Source organism: Rhipicephalus microplus, chromosome X (assembly GCF_043290135.1).
Source record: "Rhipicephalus microplus isolate Deutch F79 chromosome X, USDA_Rmic, whole genome shotgun sequence".
Classification (NCBI taxonomy): domain Eukaryota; kingdom Metazoa; phylum Arthropoda; class Arachnida; order Ixodida; family Ixodidae; genus Rhipicephalus; species Rhipicephalus microplus.
The window spans coordinates 152,937,359-152,958,630 of record NC_134710.1 but is presented as its reverse complement, the minus strand read 5'-3'; the positions used below and the strand labels follow the sequence as shown (position 1 = coordinate 152,958,630).

Here is a 21,272-nt window from a genome sequence, read left to right as displayed (position 1 = left end):
TTTTTCAGGGGAGCTTGCCTGGAACTAGGTGGAACATATTGAATGCTGAAAGCAGAGCTGCAAAGTTGAAAACACGGAAAACATGGATGTCACAGTAGATGCACATCTAACAACTGGTTTAATGAAACGAAAAAACTAAAAAAAAGGGGGTGAGATCATACGAAGGTGACGTCGCTGCGTGCAAACCGCGCATGAGCCAACATCAGTGCTATGCAGAAAACACGTGCATTTTATCATTTCGAACTTCATGTTTGCACTGTATCATATGAGCATGCAATACGGAACATGTGTTGTCATGAAACTTATATTTGTTTCGCTAGAAATGCCGCATGGTCTGTCTGTTAGCGCTATTGAGGGGAAGCTCACGCTTGCGCCAAACTTCCCCGACATCATACTTCACTCTTCGACGGTTGTTCTCATTTTGTCTCTGCTGTGCACCCATTTAGTAGTGTCACTGAAATTCGGGTTACAATTACAAGACAGGTTTATCAGCGCAAAAAAAGACGGAACATTTAGCGAAGAAACACACACACAGCGCTGTGTGTGTGGTTCTTCTCTAAAAGTTCCGTCTTTTTTTTTTTTGCGCTGATAAATGTGTCTAGTTAATCGTGAACCAACTCGCCCAAGCTGCAGTTTTAGCGAAGTTTATTACAATTACAAGCACGGCAGTGCTGAGCGAGATTACCCTCGATTACAATCCTACTACACAAATTCTTGTGTTCCTGAAGCATTCTGTTGAGGCACCTTCCCGTCTTTCCAATGTAGGATGTCCCGCAGGACAAATTAATCCTACAAAATACTACTACCTTGCACTCAGCAAATTTCTTCACATTTCTGTCGTTGCATGTTGCATCTAGGACGTTGTTTTAGCGCTCTGCAGGATGTCGTTTTGACATAACCCTACCAATTATATGAGCGCCGGAAATACCAGCTGCAGTCATACCTGCAACCACAAGCGTGCGCAGGGCTCTTCTCCAGGATAGGTGAAGATTCGTAGCAGCCTCAACACTACCTATTATGTCAATGTATAGGGCAAACTTTGCACTCCCCCCCCCCCCCCCATTTTAGGTGACTTGGGAGGCAACTCCCCCTGTGTGCAACCCTATGCTGGGAACCACTGATTCAATATATGTGCTATACCATGTGCATGTACGGCAACACTACCACCAGATTCTTGTTTCTTTTCTCTCACTTCCCATGGGCTGTTTATCTCCTTCAGGCAACATTCCGCCACTGCCAACAAGACCTCGTTTGAAAAAATATATATATTTTGCAGGCACTCTATTTGTAAATTCGCGCTTTCCTTCATTCTGTGCTGGCACAATTTTTTTAGTCGCCTGCAACATGCGCGATTTTTCAATGCTTTTTTTTTGTAAGTTTCGTATGATCAAAATTATGATATGGCAGGATAACTTTTTTCCAATACATGTCTTGTACATCAAATAAACGTGCTCAAACCCAGCACTAATTTCCAAATCTAGGAACTACAGATGGTTGTCTACCGAGATCTCGAACGTTCTCGCCTCCATCGAAAATGCCACCGCCGCAGCCGAGATTTGATCCCGCGACCTGTGGGTTGAATCATGAAGAGTGCGCGAAGCATTGAGTATCGTATACGGCTGAGTAACCATACGTTTCCCGAAGTGACATAAAGGGACACAAAAAGTCGACGATAAAGCCAGGTCCTAAGGTCCATGATGTTTCTGTTGAAGCCTTCGACTATTATAAAGAGCTTGTGCTTGTATGTGTTTTATATTCTACTGTCTCAATTATGATTGAGATTAGCCTATTGTTAAACCTTTTTTTTTTTAGTGTCTCACATTCTCGCGTCTTCTCGTGACGGACACCGCGGACGAGGATGGACAAGCCTCGGCCCTAAAGTACTTTGCCCCTAATCAATAAAAACTATGTTGGCTTGGTGACTCTTCTGCAGGATTAAGAGTCTATAGAGATAAAAGCAGGTACTTGGCAACACCGTGGTTCACATGGCAGTCTTGAGAACATGAACAATCCAATGAAATGACAGCAGTTTCACTCATGTTTTCTCGCTGACGTCGGTCGCCCACCCGGCCAGCAGACAGCTGGCTAACAGGCCGCTCTGTTACCCGGCAAGGTATTTACGCTTCTAAGAACGAGCAGCGTGGTCTACACACGGCGGCTGGCTTGACAAACGACCACCAACGAAGCGACCGTTTCACGACACCAGTGGTTGGCCCGCCTCGCTAGTGCGCACAAAGCATAAGGTCTGTCCTTCGCGGTGCACTTTCGACGTTCTAACTGTTTTGCCAGCACCAGTTTGTCGGCAATGACTGCTAAAGATTCGCGCCGTTGATAACATGCACGCTTGAGGGCTAGACCACGCAGCCGATAGCGCACAGAAGCGAAATTGGAAAGACGTGATTCAGGTTCATGACGGAAGGCAAGGGCCGAGCGCTGCTGCACAAGTATTCAAACCTTGGGCCGAGCTAAATCTGAGTGTTTGACAAACTGACGAAGGTCTCTTGGTGATTGCAGAGCAGATTAATTTCCTTCGTAACCAAAACAAACCTGGTGCCGGGTCGGCGACGCTGCGTGTATGAAAGAAGCAAAACGACATCCGGCTTGCTTATACGTAGGTGTAACTACAAAGAAAACAAAACATGCGAGCTATAAAAGTATAAAAGAACGCCCTGTATATCACAGTTGCGTTTGCTCAGTTTTTGTTTACGAAAGCTATAGCTTTTTCTCAGATTGAGCCCCATTGAGGCCAAGCCTACCCTGACAAATAGGTTTGGTGTTTTATAAGCTTCGGCAACGCTTGAAGCCGAATCAGTATGTGAGCTGTGCGCATTTGCCCAAGAGCTGTAGTAGGAAACTTGGTTTATAGTTCTGATTCTATAAAATAAACAGCTTGCTATCAGTCACTTTCCGTTGCTAAAGACACTTCTTTCCCCACTTTCGCATTTCTGTGTTTCTTTTTTTTTTTTTTTTGGCGCTGGCAGGTCGAGTTATCCGGCTATGGTGTCCCCTGCTCCTTACTTAAGTATACAATACATTTTCAATTAGAGCAGGCGTTCACAAATTCTCCGACTTCGCGGAACTCCAACGGCATTTCCAGAGTGCCGCGGAGCCCCTACATTTTTCTTGAGCATGACGACAAACGAAATAAGGGGAGAGAGAAGGTCTCTCGATGCACGCAACCACAGTATTAACAGCGTCTGCGTTGGCCTGTTGTTCTTACTTTAGAATGAAAGGTGAGCGCCATTGATGTAGAGCTCCAGATTTATACATCGAGCTGCGATTTCCCCCAAGCGACCGCCCACAGCACGCTTCGGGCACAACACAGTGTACGAGCGAAGCGCCGAACGTACTGTTACTTTTTTCCGAAACAAAAATGGAGCACGCCAGTCGTCAGCGGTCGTAAAGTTAACCCTAAACACTCGCGTAGCCCACAGCCAGCACAAATCGACGAGTCTTGCGCGTATCAAAGCACTTCCTGCGCGTTTTAATTACAAAACCGGCATAGAGCAGTGGGAAATTACCGTGTATGAAAACTGTGCCGTGCGATCGCCGACGCACCATGCGCTCGTCTTATTGCCCCTTTATCGTCGTTTGAACTGGTTTGAAAGCACACGAGAATGAATCACCAGCGCTCCGCGCGTTCTGTCGCCACGGGTCCGCAAATCGTGGAAAATTTCGTGGTGCGCAAACGACGAGTCTTTAGTGCTGCTGTCACGTGGGTCCTCTCGTTATCCGCAGATATCCGATGTGCGGCTGCGGCGTGCGATGGTGCCACTATATGCGAAGTGGAATGCAAGTTTGCTTGTCTGCATAAATAAATTGGTTGATAATGAGAGTAACACGGGAGCTTGTTTCACCGGTTCAGGCCGCGCGCGGTACCCCAGGATGTCTTTCATAGAACGCCTGGGTTCCGCGGAGCCCACTTTGAGAAATCGTGCAGTAAAGCAATGTTTACTCTCGTTGAAATTCCATTCCATTAAAGTACGAACAACTTACCATGTTGTAGCTGTTAAACCGCAATGGAGATCACAATAGGAGAAAAAGAAGTAGCCGAGGCCACGCGTGATTTGCAACAATTTATTTTGAAGGTACAAAGAATAGAGCATTATATAGAAAGTTTGTATAAGCAGATATAAAATACGACAAAAATTTGGCAGGTTGAGGCTAGTGTAAACATTGACACGTTTGGGCTTGTTCGAAGCTCTTGCGGGTCCAGTACTTCTTGGTTCGAGATGACCGAAGTGAGTATTTCTACTGGACAAAGATGACGACGTAGGTTCACTGAAATGACTCTTGAAATTGCACATGACCATCGTAAATTTATATCCCAGCAGTCCAAAAGTTTCCCAAAACTGTCTGGTCCAACAACGCTTACCATTTAAAGTGGTCCAGAGAGTACCCAGTAAAGAAAGTGAGCACCATCGCTAAATGTCACTCTGAGAAGTCTTACAGTTGTGTAGGCCGCTACACGACGCTTTTTTACCCTGCAAACTTACCCTGTGCCAAGAGACGACACAGCTGCCATGTTTCACACGCCGCACAACGCGCGAAACCTACACTAGCTGTCATGACGTGCATTCGGCTTTCTTGTGCGTATTTTGATTATGTCTAATATATTTATTTCTGAGAAATAAATAGGCGTATGTCATTTATATGGTAAACTTGTGATGGCAGTGAGTTGAGGACGAGCTCGTCGCCACCGAACACGTAAATTGACTGGCATGAACACGCATTCGGATACACGTAACCATCGACAGCGACTGTTCTTGCACGATGCGAGCACGCTCTGGCGAATGGAATGCTGCTTGCAACATATACATAACAGTTTCAATGACATTTTCGACGCGGAAGAGACAAAAAAAAAAAAGAACCGAGCGGTCGTAAAGTTGATCGACAACTTTTCCAACTGAAAGGTAAAACTCATTATCGCGCACTACACAGGCAGGTCAATAAGGCTTAGAAGAGTGAAGAGCGATGGTGCTTACAGCGCTTGTCTGTGTCCCTTCTTTAGTATTCCTGTCTTGTGTTCGCGCTGTACGTTCTTCATCATTCAATAAGGCTGTCACATTACCAGGCAGCTGCGTTGGTTTCCTTTGTGAGCACACTATAGGGCAATTCCTCTTCTCAATTGCGGAAGCGTCTAAAAAAAAAGCTAGAAGCCGAAGTGTCGAGCCAGTTGGTCGCCGCGGTGACAAGTTCCGCGATCACGGAAAGAAACGCAGTTTTTTTTTTTTTTTTTGTCGTTCTTAAAGCCCGAAAATGGACAGCAGGCGCCTGCTACCAATCGGGATGCGACGGACGGCATGGCATGGCACGCGGGCCCTGTACGGCTCAGATGGATACCAGGGTCTCAACCGAGGATCTCTTGATGATGACCGGTTCGACAGGCACGTCGTTACGATCGGTCTTCGTGTTCTCCACCTTGCGAATCACGTCCAGGCCGTCGATTACCTTTCCAAAGACCACGTGATGGCCATCCAGCCACGAGGTGGCTACAGTCGTGATGAAGAACTGCGCGCCGTTCGTGTTCTTTCCTGCACACGGGAGAAGATAAACACAGCAGAGTGGTCACTGTCACATGTTGCGGGGCCACAACAAACAGAAGTGCTTGCGTTTTGCGAGCCAAAGCAACGATGTTATTATGAGGCACACCACAGTGGGTCGCTCCGCACCAATTTTGAAAACCTAATGTTTGATTGATTGATATGTGGAGTTTAAAGTCCCAAAACCACGTTGTTATTATGAGAGACGCCGTAGTGGATGGCTCCGGAAATTTCGACCACCTTGGGTTCTTCAACGTGCGCCCAAATCTGAGCACACGGGCCTACAACAGTTAGGCCAGAGGCCTAGACGCGTTCGAAATGGGAAGCTATTTCAAAAACTACGCAGACTTATCCCTAATACTCTGTAATCGAAGCTAACTGAAGGGAAGCGAAGCCACTTTGAACAGTCGCTTGCTGCGAAAAAAGTGAATATTACAACTTCGCCAAAATCTCTTCGAAGCGGGCGTCCGAGAGCGCCTCCACGGTGTAAGTACACTATACGTACACCTACGCTACCACGGTAACGTTAAATCTGAAAAATAGCGCGCCTACGGTAAGCGGTACAGGTAACGTACGTATACGTACCTAGCACGCGCACTTCGATCCCGCTATCACGGCGCGTCCGGTATCCCGGTAAGCCCGGTATACTATAACTGTATTAGCGCACTATCTCAACGCGACTACTAAAGTCACCATAAACATCGAGATGGTATTTTATATACTGCTAAATATTGCCTCCTCCGTTTCTAGAGATAATCGCACTGAATGCCAACCTACCGACCAGTCGCAGCGCACTATCCTAACAGCAAGGGAAGGAACGCCAACGCGCTTGTTCAGCTCACTGTGGTCATATTGATTGAAATGGCGGATATCACCGAGTCCACACACTTCATACATTGTCCCGTGTGAATACACCTAAATGCGCATCTCCCAAAAGCAAGCACTGCGAACAAACGTAAGCGCAGTTTTATGCTGTTCAAGTCCTCCTTCTTAGTCTTCTTTATCCGGCACATATGCAGCGTATTAATTTAAGTAGCTCCGCTGCGAAGTCACCAGATTTTCAAATATTTAAAAGCACCAAGGGCACGGTCACTGGACGGCTGTGTAGGAGTGGTGTCACCTTTAAGTTGCACGGTGAGCGGTGGGGAGGGGAATTGATTGATATGTGGGGTTTAACGTCCCAAAACCACTATATGATTATGAGAGACGCCGTAGTGGAGGGCTCCGGAAATTTAGACCACCTGGGGTTCTTTAACGTGCACCCAAATCTGAGCACACGGGCCTACAACATTTCCGCCTCCATCGGAAATGCAGCCGCCGCAGCCGGGATTCGAACCCGCGCCCTGCGGGTCAGCAGCCGAGTGCCTTAGCCACTAGACCACCGCGGCGGGGCGGTGGGGAGGGGAAGGGGGCCTCTCCTTGTTACAAAGAAGGGGAGGGTACAAAGTATGCCGCATACATTGATTTAATAGAGGGGGAGAGGCTGCGATGAGCTTTAATTCATTCCCTTAAAGAAGAACCCTGCACACGCTTATGGGTATATGCTTACCAGCGTTGGCCATGCTGAGCGTGCCAGGTCCCTCATGCTTCAGAGCGAAGGTTTCATCGTCGAAGTAGCGGCCGTAGATGCTGATAGAGCCACGACCTTCCTGCTTCTGCACGTCACCGCCTACAGCACACAGTAACCACAGCCAGTGGCGTCAGCCGTTCCGCACATGTCTGCGACTCACAGCCCAAAATTATATTTTCTAGAAAGAACAAATTCGGCCTAGAGGTTTCGTTTAAAACGCTAACGTCTGATTCGTGAACATACGAGACATGCAGAGTCTACTGTGCGATCCCTTATCCTCTGGCCACAATCATTTCTTCACCATTCACTTCCTATCCTTTAACGTCGAGAGGCACTTTACCCACGCTTTCTCAGAGAGGCTCGTGGAGACAGCAACTGAGCTCTGGTATTTGAGGAAAGATAATGCATTTTGGCGTGCACGAACATACCCTGAATCATGAAGTCCTTGATGACCCTGTGGAAGCCAATGCCCTCGTACTTCAAGCCCTCATAGCCTTCTCCGGCGAAAGCGACGAAATTGCGCACAGTTCTTGGGGCCACTTTCCCGTAAAGGCCGAGTACAACGCTACCAACGTCTTTATCACCGATGGCGATGTCAAACGTCACCTTGTGGGTAATCGTCTTGTCCGGTTGAGCCTGGTCACGAGAAAAAATACCGATAGTCAGTAACCAAACATATTTTTGTTTGTGTATACAGCATCAGATTCTCTTAGGTTAATCGTAGGATACCAAGCTATTACTTTCATCTTTTCAAGATATTTACGCCTTGCATGGTCGAGCCAAGCACATAACAGAGAATCAAAACAACTGAACAGCCGTATACAGCACTTTTCACAATGTTGAAAAATGTTGCCGATCTGTACTCAGGACTCTTGTGAACATGCGAGACAGTTATTACACTACATGCAACAAAGTATCTAAACCCCTATGATAAAAACCACCAAAAATCCTTTGTTCTTTCCCTCGCAATGTCGTCAAAACTACGCAGAAAGCAGGAGTGACAGGTATTGGCTAATTTCACAAACAGTGCAACAGCGGAAAATTTCGAAGGATAAGTTAGTCACCCTAGCTACGCACCGCGTCATGCGCGTCAGTGCGGTGTAGTGCCGTGAAGGGTCACTGCATATGCTCCCTACAAAGTTACTCGCTACCTTTAATCTAGTGCCATGTGCGTCTAAACAAGTTACAACAGTGTGTTGAGACCTCCCCTTTAAACTTTTTGTGATATATATATATATATATATATATATATATATATATATATATATATATATATATATATATATATATATATATATATATATAGTCACCGACCTATTTTTGGATTTGACGGGGACCGCGAAATAGTCCCAAAATGGTCAAGCCTCGACAATGAAGTTTATTTCTATTAGAAAAACCTAAAATCATCGACCATCTTCCTCAACATAACCGTGATGGGATGCAAAGCGGTAGCTTTGCGCACGGTAGGCGCCAAAGGTTGAACGGCGCTAACGCGGGTGCTGCGGTGTGCGCAGGACGAAGATTCGTTTGAAGCGATGGCTGGCATAGATCTTGTAGGTGACAAGTACAGACATGTTTCAACGCGTACGTTAGGCGCGCGTCACGTTTATTGCGCTTGAATCGACGAGTCGGCAGCTGCGGGCGCATCGGCGAGCGCGCTGCAGGCGAGGAAGTGAGTGACGTCAGCGAGTACTACGAGGGAAGTGTGACGTCTACGTGCAGCAGCGGTGTGACCTACTTGGCACCGCGCCAACACCCGCGGCGCGCAGCACGTTGGTACGGAGGGACAGCGTTACACAGGCTAGTCAAAGAGCTGTTTCGCATTTTAAGAAATCCCCAATAATGCCAGGATTCATGCTGTTCTTGGGGATGAGCAAATTTGGTTCTATTTGGGCTACGGTAACATCGTTGGCTAGCCGCCGACCGTTGCGGGCGGATAAGTTGGTGGCTCCATGGAGCCGAGCAAACAAAACTTGATGCCGGTCGCAAAAAAATGCATGCAACGTCCCGCCTGTTTAGTGGGATTTAACAACATGGTCTGTGCTTCTTTTACCTGCACCGACACCGCACAGTACGTGAGCCTACAGCATTTCGCCCCCGTGAAAACGCTCTCGTCGTGGCTGCAACGAACCCGCGTGTTCCAGGTCAGTAGCCGAGCACCGTTACCACAGAGTACTCATAGACAAACATATATAAAGAGCAGACACTCCCGTAGGACCCAGCTACTGCGCTGCTTTCAGTGCCATGAGTGGTTGGTCAGACCCGATAATGTCTTCAGCATAAATAAAATAACAGAACTTTTTTCTCTCAAACGCTGGGATTTGACCCCGCAACCTCATCCTCCGTAAGCGAGTGTCTTTACCACTAGGCTACACACTCATGCTTCCACAATGGGATTACATGTATAGCACATCTAAACCATATAAATGTGCCTCTTTGTGCAAACCAAATGCAGAAAGACAACACTTTCTGGTCAGACTTTACTTATTGTTTTCAGTTGTAAGACATTAAAGTCATCTGCGGGACATGTAGAGCGGATATGGAAAATTGCACAAATCATAAAATTTCTTCTTTGCAAAAAATAGATGCGAAACTTGGGTATTGATTGTCCTCCAGAGGCGGACATTACATGTCTTAAAGGAGTAAAAGCGAGCATGGGTAGGTTATTTAGCGGTTGGTCAGACCCTTTTATGCTGGGCCGCGGAAAGGCTCCAGTGGCCACTCTTTAGATAGTATATTTCTCTATGGAGTACTACTGAGAAATCACGAACAGCAGTAAGCATGTGACGCACGCGACAGCTCAAACACAGACACACCAGTAACACGACCACGTGCGCAATGACTAGCAGAAAAACAAGCGCCCAGAACATAAAAAAACAACCTCCCAGCGTATTAATGATGATAAGGCTGACTGAAAGAGAAAAGTTCTGCCGTTTTGCTAGCCAAGGAAGATCAGACATGCCCTCCGAAACAGGAAGATTGTGCGCGCTTCCAATCTTGAAGGCCACACAACTAGCCACTGCGAACCAAACGAAACTACGCCAACAAAAAAAATCCAACATGGCGGCTTTCAAAATCAAGCAGCATAGCTCAAAACACGCAAGAAGAAATTGCTCAAAACAAACAATTATTCTGAAAAATCAAATTTTGAAACAAATTCGTCCGAAAAATCTGTATCGCGAATTTGCATTAGTGCAATGGGAAGCTTGATGGTGCATTTTTGAAGTCCGAAAAATCCAACAAACAATACTGAATATATATATATATTGTAGAATAGATAGGGTGCAATTAGCAGTGCCTGCAAAAGACGGAAAGAGGACTGTGGTTCGTGCTCGTGATAGCTCCGATTCGGATCGCTGAGCGGTTGACCTGTGTTCGTTTTTTAATAAACGCGTCGCCGACTCAACGCGTACTACCAAGTGGTGGAGGTGCTGGTTCTCTTTTTCACCCTGGAACTGCGTAGCCGGACTCTACCTCCGCCGTCCATCATGCCTGACGACGTTGCAGCACAGCCGAATGCTGCCACACGCCCCGCTCGCCGCTGCCCCGGTATTCCGAGGAAGCGCGGTATGGTATTCCGAGTAATATATATATATATATATATATATATATATATATATATATATATATATATATATATATATATCATCAGCCTGACTACGTCCACTGCAGGACAAAGGCCTCTCTCATGTTCCGCCAGTCAACTCGGTCCTGTGCTTGCTGCTGCCAATTTATATCCGGAAACTTCTGAATTTCATCTACCCACCTAACCTTCTGTCTCCCCCTAACCCACTTGCCTTCTCTGGGAATCCCGTTAGTTACTTTTAATGACCAGCGGTTATCCTGTCTACGCGCTACATGCCTGGCCCATGTCCATTTCCTCTTCTTTATTTCAACTATGATATCCTTAACCCCCGTTTGTCCCCTAATCCACTCTGCTCTCTTCTTGTCTCTCAAGGTTACACCTACCATTTTTTTTCTTTCCATTGCTCGCTGCGTCGTCCTCAATTTAAGCTGAACCCTCTTTGTAAGTCTCCAGGTTCCTGCTCCGTAGCTAAGTACCGGTGAGATACAGCTGTTATATACCTTCCTCTTGAGGGATAGTGGCAATCTACCTGTCATAATTTGAGAGTGCTTGCCGAATGTGTTCCACCCCATTCTTATTCTTCTAGTTACTTCAATCTCGTGGTTAGGCTCTGCGGTTATTACCTGCCCTAAGTAGACATAGTATTTTACAACTTCAAGTGCACTATTACCTATCTCGAAGCGCTGCTCTTTGCCGAGGTTGTTGTACATTACTTTCGTTTTTTGCAGATTAATTTTAAGACCCACCTTTCTGCTCTCCTTGTCTAACTCCGTAATCATGAGTTGCAATTCGTCCCCCGAGTTACTCAGCAATGCAATGTCATCGGCGAAGCGCAAGTTACTAAGGTATTCTCCATTAAGTCGTATCCCTAACTGTTCTGAAAACCTCCTGTAAGCACGCGGTAAATAGCATTGGGAAGATTGTGTCCCCCTGCCTTACACCCTTCTTGATTGGTATTCTGTTGCTTTCTTTATGAAGCACTATGGTAGCAGTTGATCCCCTGTAGATTTCTTCCAGAATGTTTATATATACTTCATCTACGTTCTGATTACGCAGTGTCTGCATGACGGCTGATATTTCTACTGAATCAAACGCCTTCTCGTAATCTATGAAGGCTATGTATAGTGGTTGGTTATACTCTGAGCATTTCCCTATTACCTAATTGATAGTATGAATGTGGTCAATTGTTGAGTAGCCTGTTCGAAATCCTGCTTGTTCCTTTGGTTGATTGAATTCTAATGTTTTTTTTTGTTACTCTGTTAGCAATTACCTTTGTAAATAGCTTGTATACTACAGAGAGCAAGCTGATCGGCCTGTAATTCTTCAAGTCCTTGTCATCTCCTTTCTTATGCTTCCAATATATATATATATATATATATATATATATATATATACTGCGTTGATGAAGAGCCCCGTCACCATAGTTGCTGCCAATATGGTTAAGAGGCCAAACTGGTTCGTTGATTCGGGTTGACGATGCCCCGCCATGGTGGTCTAGTGGCTAAGATACTAGGCTGCTGACCCACAGGTCGCGGGATCGAATCAATCCCGTCTGCTGCGGCTGCATTTATGATGGAGGCGGAAATGTTGTAGGCCCGTGTGCTCAGATTTGGGTGTGCACGTTAAAGAACCCCAGGTAACGTCCCAAAACCAGCATATGATTATGAGAGACGCCGTAGTGGAGGGCTCCGGAAATTTTGACCACCTGGGGTTCTTTAACGTGCACCCAAATCTGAGCACACGGGCCTACGACATTTCCGCCTCCACTGACTCATGTCTGAGGTGTCGATACCTGAAGCATGGTCGTCAACGCATCTTTAAGGAATTAAACCAGGTGGCGGAAACTCCCATGTATGCGCTGTGGCATGCTGATACTAGAGTTACTGTATATAGCATATACATGTCTAGCTGATACGCAGCAGTAGCACCGCTTTTACCACTAGCGGCTCCCGGGCATCCTACTGGAAATAAATCACGAACAGGTGTGCCATGCAGGATCGACTGAGTTTCTCACGAGTTTCACGAAACTCAGGATCTTTCCGAGCTCGGAGGACACCCCTTTTGAATGGGCCAACAGTAAGAAAACGTCAAATCCACCCCTCAGCGCGCTGCGTTTCATTGTTTTTTTTTCGCCACGGCAATTTTTTTTTCGCCATGGCATAAAGAGCGGAAAATGACTATTTCAAAACGGTGCCTCTCCCGAAATCAAGGCAGTGCCCCCCCCTCACTCGAAAAAAGTTTATGGCTACACACCTGGGCCGAGGTAATTACGCCGAATCTTAAGACCATGCTAATGAAGCTATGTAAGGCTAGACCTGGGTTAATCAAAACATGCTAATTGATGAGCTAACTACATCTTACTAATTAACGCAACGTTAATAATGTGCACGTTAAGCAAAATCATCGTAATTATCCCTTAATAATATAACGACAATCGCTATAGTGCTAATGAGGGTTACGTTGAATAGCTCCATACTAATCATGACCAAGCTAATTGCGCCCGAGATCATTGTCCTTTAATTAAAACCTTATCAATGAAGACAAAACATCTCAGTGTAATGGTCATTAAGCCTTATTAAATTAGTGTAATCCTAAATAAGACAGCTGATGCGGTCTTCACTTCAAAGCCGACCATGTACTTGAGCAGCCGACCAACTTAAGCTGCAAAAGGCTAGGTCATATACCAAGGTCCTCTATGGCCCCGGCCTCGTAAAAGTAGTGCAAGCTCACCAAATTATTTTATATGCAATGAAGCTGCCGCTCAGCATTCACACCATCGAACGCTTGACAGTCCCACCGGCACCATGACGGTCACGAGTTGAACTGGGGCCTTATCAGAATCAACAAGTTTGTATCCGAGTTCACGCATCAATCATTTTGATTGACAGACGCCCACGGCACAGATCGGGTACGCCCACCACGCTCGCTCTTGCCAAGGAGCAGTAGCCAAGTCGTGCAGCACGGTTAATCTATCAGCTTTATCGCACAGACTATGCACACATGCACGCTCAAGTAAAAGTGATATCGCCACATGGCTACGATGTCTCGCATTATATTTCACCGCGCTCACAACGTATCCAACCACAGCTGCATTGCCGCCATGATGCGAGTGCCCCTAGAGGCCACCTGTCCTAATATTAATCTGCAATATTTGATAGAAGCGAAGCGAGCAGCACGAGAGTTCTGCATGAGCACCCTTGCTGCCTTCGAGAATGGAAATGTCCATGCTGCAGGTGGAACGAAAGAACCTATCCGAAAGAGGACAAACGCCCACAAACACGCCTGTGGGACGGCGCGTGCTGAGTTGGCAAAAAGATAGCGCGGCAATCACGCTGACGTCGCTGCATATTTAAAACGTTGACTGAGTGGTGGCGCTAAAGTGTTCGCACGCGGCGTAGTATCTTTGATAACCGCCGCAAATGTCTCACATTTGTTTCAAACGCCACGCGCGTTCCTGCAGCAACTCGTCTGCCCAAGAAGCTTGGATCATCCTGCATAGCAGCCTAGAACATTTCTTTCGTGACATCACTGGTGAGGCCACCAAATAGAGGGAAAGGATGAAAAATCGAGAAGGAAGGCTTGCCGCGCAAGCTCTCCTTTCCCACTTCGCATGTAAGCGGAATGCGCTCGTGTCATCTTTCGGGTCCGCTGGCCGATTAGGCGATGCGGCCATTCGTGAAATTTTGCTATTTTTTATTTTGTTCGTGTGTTCTGATATGGCGTAAGTTAAGCTGGCCGATTCCTCAGTAAGACGAAACTAGATCGACGCAAATAAAATTGACTTTTTTTACTGCACGTTTTATATTTCAAAAAAACGAAGACATTCACGTAGTGTGAAAGTGTCAATGTATAAAAGCAGCTTTAATTTACTACTGACATACCCAGAATACCCGAACCAGAATACTCGAACCAATGCCAATCAACAATCACGAATAGGAGACGTCGTATTTGACTCAATCACGTTTGTTATGATGTCTCACAGTTTTCATACAGAACTTGGGCACCAAACGAGACTGACGTTCAGAAGCACGGAGAGGCTTGAAGCGATCAGAAGTTTTTCGAGAAAGAACGTCGCTGGAAACAGTATTTCAGCAAGTTGGCTAGTCCTCATCAGGGCAACAGTGTCGCCTTGACAAAGAAAAGTTCCCTTGTCAAAATGTTGGTTTTGGCTCCAGCGACATTCCCTGTAATGATTTCTAGAAGCGTTTAGCCCATCACATGCATTTGAGTGACACTATTAGAAGTAAAGACTTCCAAAGCTTCAAACTGCGGCTACATGAATTTCGTGAACAGGAAGGAGCCTACAATTGCTTGACATTATTTGAACTACGCGCCAAAAGTAAAAAAAAAAAGCTACAACTATGCAGCCGAGCTTACACGAATCCCAAGCTTTTCATTAAATGCACTTTGCCGACTGAGCAGCTTGGCTGCCGTTTTGATCAACTATAGTCTAGCGGCACGGCACTTGCTGTCAGGCTTGCAGAGAACTGGGTTTACTCATGTACTCATGCAAAATCAATACATGCTAAAACAATAGGTCCAAATACTTGTGCTCACCCGTTGCCACTAGGAAACCTGAAAAACCTTCGCAGAACTGGAAATCCCCGGGTTAACACATCGCAGAGCCGCGAAAACATGTGTGGCCCGATTAAGCCATCTTCGACAAATGTGTGGTTCACTTGTTCGGCGCATCTCACTGCGGCTTCCATTCTTTGTCCGCCACAACTTGCCGTCTTTATCTTTCCGTAATTGGCACGTCAATCAAGCGAGATAACTGAGCGCGATCTAACTTGTAATATCGCTGAGCGAGTGGCGAGAAAGAGCGGAGGCAAGCGCTACGAACTCGTCAACCTATTCCCGCGCTTTGCATAATTTAAAATTCACAAAACAGGAAATAAAAAAAGACGTGTAAACGAAAGAAAAGTTCTTTACGGTAGTAATGAATTTCTTTATTTGAAAAACCTTGTGAAAGCATACAAATGCGAACATCCTCATCAACCTCACTCCGTTCAGCAGGCGCTGCTCTGTTCAACCAGACGCTTGGCCGGTAACTGCTATACGATTGTGCATGTTCCTTGAAACCAATACTATCGCCAAGTTTCCGGTGCCTGATTAAACTCTGTGCTTGTGGAAAACGGTGCGAGTCATCGTAGCTTGTAAATGACAGGGCGATGGATAAAGTATAGGACACCAGCGAATCAGAAGCCACATGGCAGCGTGCTTGCATGACTGCCGTGACTCTAAAGACAATCGTCAATAAGCTATTTTAACTCAGCACTGATGTAAGCACGCCCTGGGGCAGCGAAGCGGTTGATCCTGCGTCAGCTTCCTTGCCTTACGCCACCGCGAGAAAATAACCAAAGCCGTTTTGCCGACGGGAGAGAACGGAGGCCTAACACGCCCTGTGGTTTGAGAGGATCGGTCACGGCTTGGTACCACCGATGAGTTAATATTGTGAAAACACGCGCACCCTTTGCGCCGTCCTTCACCGCCTAAACATAGACTTCGAAAAATACAGCCCGCGCAGACGCCACGTTGCCAGCGCCTGCAGATTTGTTGTTTTACGGGATAACCGTGCGGGTTACCGAATGAAAGTGCTCAGGGCGCGAGAATCTCACTATCGCATTTCACGATGGAAAAACTATTACCTTCCTTATGTGACACATACGATTTTACTTGTTGGTCTGGACAGCTCAAAGAAATGGCCAATATATGCACAAGAAAGTCGAAGTACGCGCTGCGCCCAATAAATTCGACTGAAGAACTCGTGTAGCTTCTCATCATAGGACCAATATGTTTCCGTCTGCGAACTGGTCGCATTTTGGGAACTCAAACTGCAATTCGTCACCTTAAGTACGCCCACTAAGCTATTTAGTTTAAAAGTTAATTTTTTTCATTTTTACAACCTATTAATTATGAGTCGTTTATTCACACCAATCATTCCCACGTTGGGCAGCTGCTGCCCTGACGAAGACAAGTTCACTCGTCGGAACGCTGGCTACAGCAATATTCTCTGATGAGTGCGGCGAGTTGGGCAGGTTGGTAACGATGCATGACTAAGAAATCTTAGCGCCACAGAACGGAAACAAAAGAAAGAAACGTAGACAACACGAGCGCTATACACGTAGCGCTCGTGTAGCGCTCGTGTAGACAACACGTAGCGCTCGTGTTGTCTACGTTTCTTTCTTTTGTTTCCGTTCTGTGGCGCTAAGATTTCTTAGTCAATATTCTCTGTTGAACGATTCTCATTTCGAGGCCTCCATGGATGTTCCCTCGAACTTCTGCGCGGTTTGGATATACTAATAGGGAGTTTTCAAATAGAGGCCCAATTATTTTGGGGCCCCAAGGAAATAACGTCGACACCAATGCGCATGCGCGCGAACTGAACGTTTTTTTTTTTTTGCGTTGGCGACGCTACTTCTTGAGTTAAACGGGAGCCCTTAAGCCTGACCCAAAAAATATTTGCGTCAAACTACATGATGACACCCACTGAAGCAAAGGCCCTCGGCCATGACTGGAGTGACCAAGAATAGAGGGAGTGCCGAAAGCACCACCGACCATATTCAAAATCTCTTAGCTCCTGCTTGACCCAAAGCGAGCACACACAAAAAGCTTCGGGGCGACAAACTTTTGGGACCCCTATTCGAAAACAAATGAAGCACATCGTATATGGGGGGCAAAACATCTTTTTCAGGCCGACCAGGTGAACGGGAGTTTTTGCACTCTACCTCAAATGGGTGCGGTCAGAATCGAAAATACGACCTCCACTAGCTCGGCATCGCAACACCTCAAACAGCGAGCTATACGCACCGAATCACGATTCTAAGTAGGGCGAGTCGGCACATCCGCCATTGATGGCGAAGCCTGACAAGGCCTAACCACGTCAGTGCAGTCGAGGACCTCATACTATAAGAGCAAATTAAAGTTACTCTATATGGCTAGGCAGTAATTAACTCTAGAGCAAACATATGTTGCACACCATCTGTCGGCTACCCTTTGCATGACACCCCCCTCAACATCAACGGCTACGTGGCAGCTAGCGAGCTACAGCTCCGCCATTACGCGCATAGGATACGCGGCATGTGCAGGGGCGGCACCCAGTTGGGAGTTCGAAAGGGCTGGAGACTTCCCAAAATTTCCGCCTCCCCCCCCCCCAAAAAAAAAGCAAGCGTAGTCAAAATACGCATAAGTTCCCAGACTACCTGCCCCCCTAAAGGAACTCGCTCGTTGTAGGTGCGCTTCCCTCCCCCCTCCTAATGTAAATAAATTCTGGCGTCACCCATGCGCATGTGCTTTGGAAATTTCTCATATCCCCGATTAGCTCGATACTACCTGCTCTTGCCATGGCGATAGGTTTACTAGACTGCATCGCAATCCTGTACTGATCATTCTTATCTTGAAAAACGCGACTCCCCATCTTCGCACTTTTCTTTTTTCTCGACATTATCACGTCCTTTGAGGGTGTGCATGGCATGCAACGTCCTTTCTCTAGACCCCGTCAGCGGTTTTCGTCATTTTTTCTTTTACGATTTTTCATCCCGTCGCCATTCCCGTATCTAACGCTGACTATAGCCGTGTATTGGCCGCCGCAATGCGACTCGGCTGTATGCGCAGAAGTTGCAGACCCAGCTCGCATTACCAGAGAGCCGAAAGATCGCAATCATTCGGCTGTCTAGCAGCATTCAAGGCCGAGGCGCTACCAGGCTAAAAAACCCAACGCCGCAGATGATTTCGCCACACATACACGCAACGAGTTTCCTTGCAAATGATGAATTTGAGAAGGTACAGGGCAAAGACATTTTCGAGAAACGCGCGGTGGCTATACTGGAGAGAGAGAGAGAGAGAGAGAGAGAGAGAGAGAGAGAGAGAGGAAAAAAAAAGCCTGGCGTGCTCAGAACCCCACCACCTTCGTTCCACTTGCGTCACACTAGTAGTCCTGCTAAAAAGAACCTTTTAAATGAAAAAAAAAAAAAACGTTCTGCCACATTCATTGGTTTACCCATTTCACCTTGTCTTCTCGGCAGTACATTCTGTCTTAGCGAAGTTGCACGTACTGCACACGCTTTGTATTTATTCGGCGTTTCTTTCTTCTGAATATTGATTAAGGCTGTGCACTTGTTGGCTAGTGACACTATGTAATTAAGCGTTTGTGATAATGATGTGATAGTATATCGTGAAGTGAACCGCTCTGCAACTTTACTTTTGGAGAGATTCTTTCAGCCGCACGTGGTCTTTGAGCCGCACGACGCGCTTCCAGTGACAGAGGCCTGTTTTGTCTGAGCTTTTTGGACTACCGCGACCTACGCGTACGTCTATGGGCCGACGACAACACCGGACATAACAATGCTGATTGAGGATGCAGACATACAGAGGCAAAAAAAATTGCTGAATGAATTTCTCTTTACTTGATCCAGCGCAAAAAAGCATTAATTTGAACATCAGCATAATATAAGCGCTTGTTCACCTGGGCTGACTATGGCTCCGGCCTTTTGTGAAGTCCCGTATGCTAACTTCAATACGCTCGCGCCAAGAAATGACAAATTAGGTGTATTTGCATGCTCATTTATAAACTGAACAAATTGGTAAGCACCACCTCGGTACATCAGTGGCGCGGTACTCCTGAACACGGAGTCGCGGGTTAAATTTCTTCTGGCGACATCATTCTAATGGGGGCGGAGGCAGAACTTAAAAACGCTGGGGCTACATACAATGTTTCGGGTGTACGTTAAAATGAATGCCTCCTTTGGGACCCCTCCTGCCCCGCTATTCGCCAGGGTGGTCTAGTGGTCAGGGTGCTCTACTGCTGACCCAAAGGTCGCAAGGGCAAATCCCGGCAGCAATTTTCATAGAGGCGAAAATGGTAGAGGCCCGTGTGCTTACACATTGAAAGAATACACAGCGCTAGAACAAGACGAGATGACGCATACATGTATCCTCTCGTCTTCGTCTTGTTATTGCACTGTTTCTTCGTTCAAAATCGGTATGTACCAACCAGCCTTGTACGAGGTGCTAATGCACGTTAAAAAAAAATCCAAGGTGGCAGAAATTTCCGAAGCCCTCCACTACGGCGTCCCTCACAACCGTTTCATGGTTATAGGATAGTAAACCCCAACAAATATATTACTGCCCAGCTGCCTGCAACGGCGTGTCCCATTGACAGGCATTGATTGGGGCGAGTTGGTTTGTCACACTTGAACTAGTGCAGCGCACTACCAGCAATGAAGGCACGGCTGTCCTTTCGGTTGACCGGCTCGACCATGTCTTCACTTTCTGTAACAAGCTACTCCCGTGCAACTGCGGACCCGTTGCTAGATTCGGGGCTTTATAACCCAATTATTTTTTTTTTAATTAAATGGTGATAACTGTAGCCACGCAGCCCACTCTCGTGACGGAGATTCTGGAGAGAGTGGCCCAGCGACGAATGTCGACACAAGGGAGTCGTCTGAAGGGAGGGGGCGGCCGCCTTCGGCAACGGGGCAAAGATCCGCCCGCGCTTCCGTCTTCGCCTGGCCTTGGACTCGCTGTCTGAAAACGGAGCCGGTGAGCGAGGCTGAGGGAGCAGAGGCCGTGCAACATGGCGCTGCAGCACTGCTCAAAGCCTCCCAGCCATGAGAGAGGAGGAAAGGGGTGCAAGCAGCCTTTCGCTCAGGCGGCCATTGGTGAACGAAAAAGTTATAATGCCACGTCTCTCATTCGAAAGACAGGCTAGGAACCGAGGAATAAACATTGTGTTTCCCGTCTTGGCCTTAATAATTTACCGTACTCTCTCCTTCCTTATTCGCGATGCGCGTATAACTTCTCTCCATGTGAGCGAGAAAGAAGTAAACGAAAACAGAATGCGTGGATTAAATGCACGCTTGTCACAGCGAAGCAGACAACTGTAATCTGGCAAGACGATCCCAGTAATCGGGACAATTGAGACGTCCTGTTCTCTGTCCCCGAAACCTAAGAACCTCTTTGCAAAAACCGGTTCGTCTATCGAGGACTGCGCCGACTGCAGCGAAACGACTGCACAGGCCCCAACTGCGTTGCTTCGGAAAAGACAATTATTAACAACTATACTACAAATGAAAGAACTGCCCCTGAGTAGCGAAGGCCAAAGCTGAAAATTTGTTTAGTTCGAGCTCAATCATCGTAACTTTTTTTTTTTTTTCGATAATTAAGAGCGATCGCGAACGCCCCATGCAAGGCAGGCCTTGGTGAAGAAAGAATGAAATGAAGAAATACTCACGCATGCAACATTTCCCAGTAGTGCCACCAGCAAGACAATAACGTAAGTTGTTGCAGCCATGACTGTCAGGAGCTATGTCACTTTCGTAAAATGTCGAAGTGCTTCGTGAAAGGCCAATTTTACACGTCAGGTCGGCTCGCTTGTCACCCTTCAACTCCCGAAGCAGACGCCCAGACGCTGTGATGTTGAGAACACTGAACCAGCCAAGCCGTTGTTTCGTTTTTGCTTCTCGTAGTCCTAAAAACTTAAAAAAACATAACAAAAGCATGTATATACACTAATTTATGCATAAAAAAATTAATGTATTTGTAGGCAAAATAAGTATAAGCAGTAGCGGTTAAA

General features: G+C 46.6%; 1 protein-coding gene and 1 long non-coding RNA gene across 2 annotated transcripts; one reads left to right on the top strand and one right to left on the bottom strand.

The window, feature by feature from the left end:
* The first annotated feature begins 3,714 nt into the window (after nt 1–3,714).
* Nucleotides 3,715–5,513, top strand: LOC142775832 (uncharacterized). The gene is made up of 2 exons (XR_012887057.1): nt 3,715–4,954; nt 5,059–5,513. It is a non-coding gene; the product is annotated as an uncharacterized LOC142775832 (long non-coding RNA).
* Nucleotides 4,064–21,108, bottom strand: LOC119177047 (uncharacterized). Its single transcript, XM_037428410.2, has 4 exons — nt 20,931–21,108; nt 7,542–7,749; nt 7,093–7,212; nt 4,064–5,534 (listed from the first exon to the last, which is right to left on the bottom strand). The coding sequence occupies exons 1-4, from the start codon at nt 20,988–20,990 to the stop codon at nt 5,332–5,334; spliced, it is 591 nt and encodes a 196-aa protein (XP_037284307.2). The 5' UTR covers nt 20,991–21,108; the 3' UTR covers nt 4,064–5,331.
* Between the last annotated feature and the right edge of the window lie 164 nt (nt 21,109–21,272).

What these genes read in the sequence shown, in the direction of transcription:
- LOC119177047 (XM_037428410.2), bottom strand. Translation starts at nt 20,990, where the DNA reads ATGGCTGCAACAACTTACGTTATTGTCTTGCTGGTGGCACTACTGGGA. An exon ending in TACTGGGAAATGTTGCATGC is followed by an intron (nt 7,750 to 20,930) that starts GTGAGTATTTCT and finishes TCTCGTGACCAG; the next exon opens with GCTCAACCGGACAAGACGAT. An exon ending in CAAGGACTTCATGATTCAGG is followed by an intron (nt 7,213 to 7,541) that starts GTATGTTCGTGC and finishes TGTGTGCTGTAG; the next exon opens with GCGGTGACGTGCAGAAGCAG.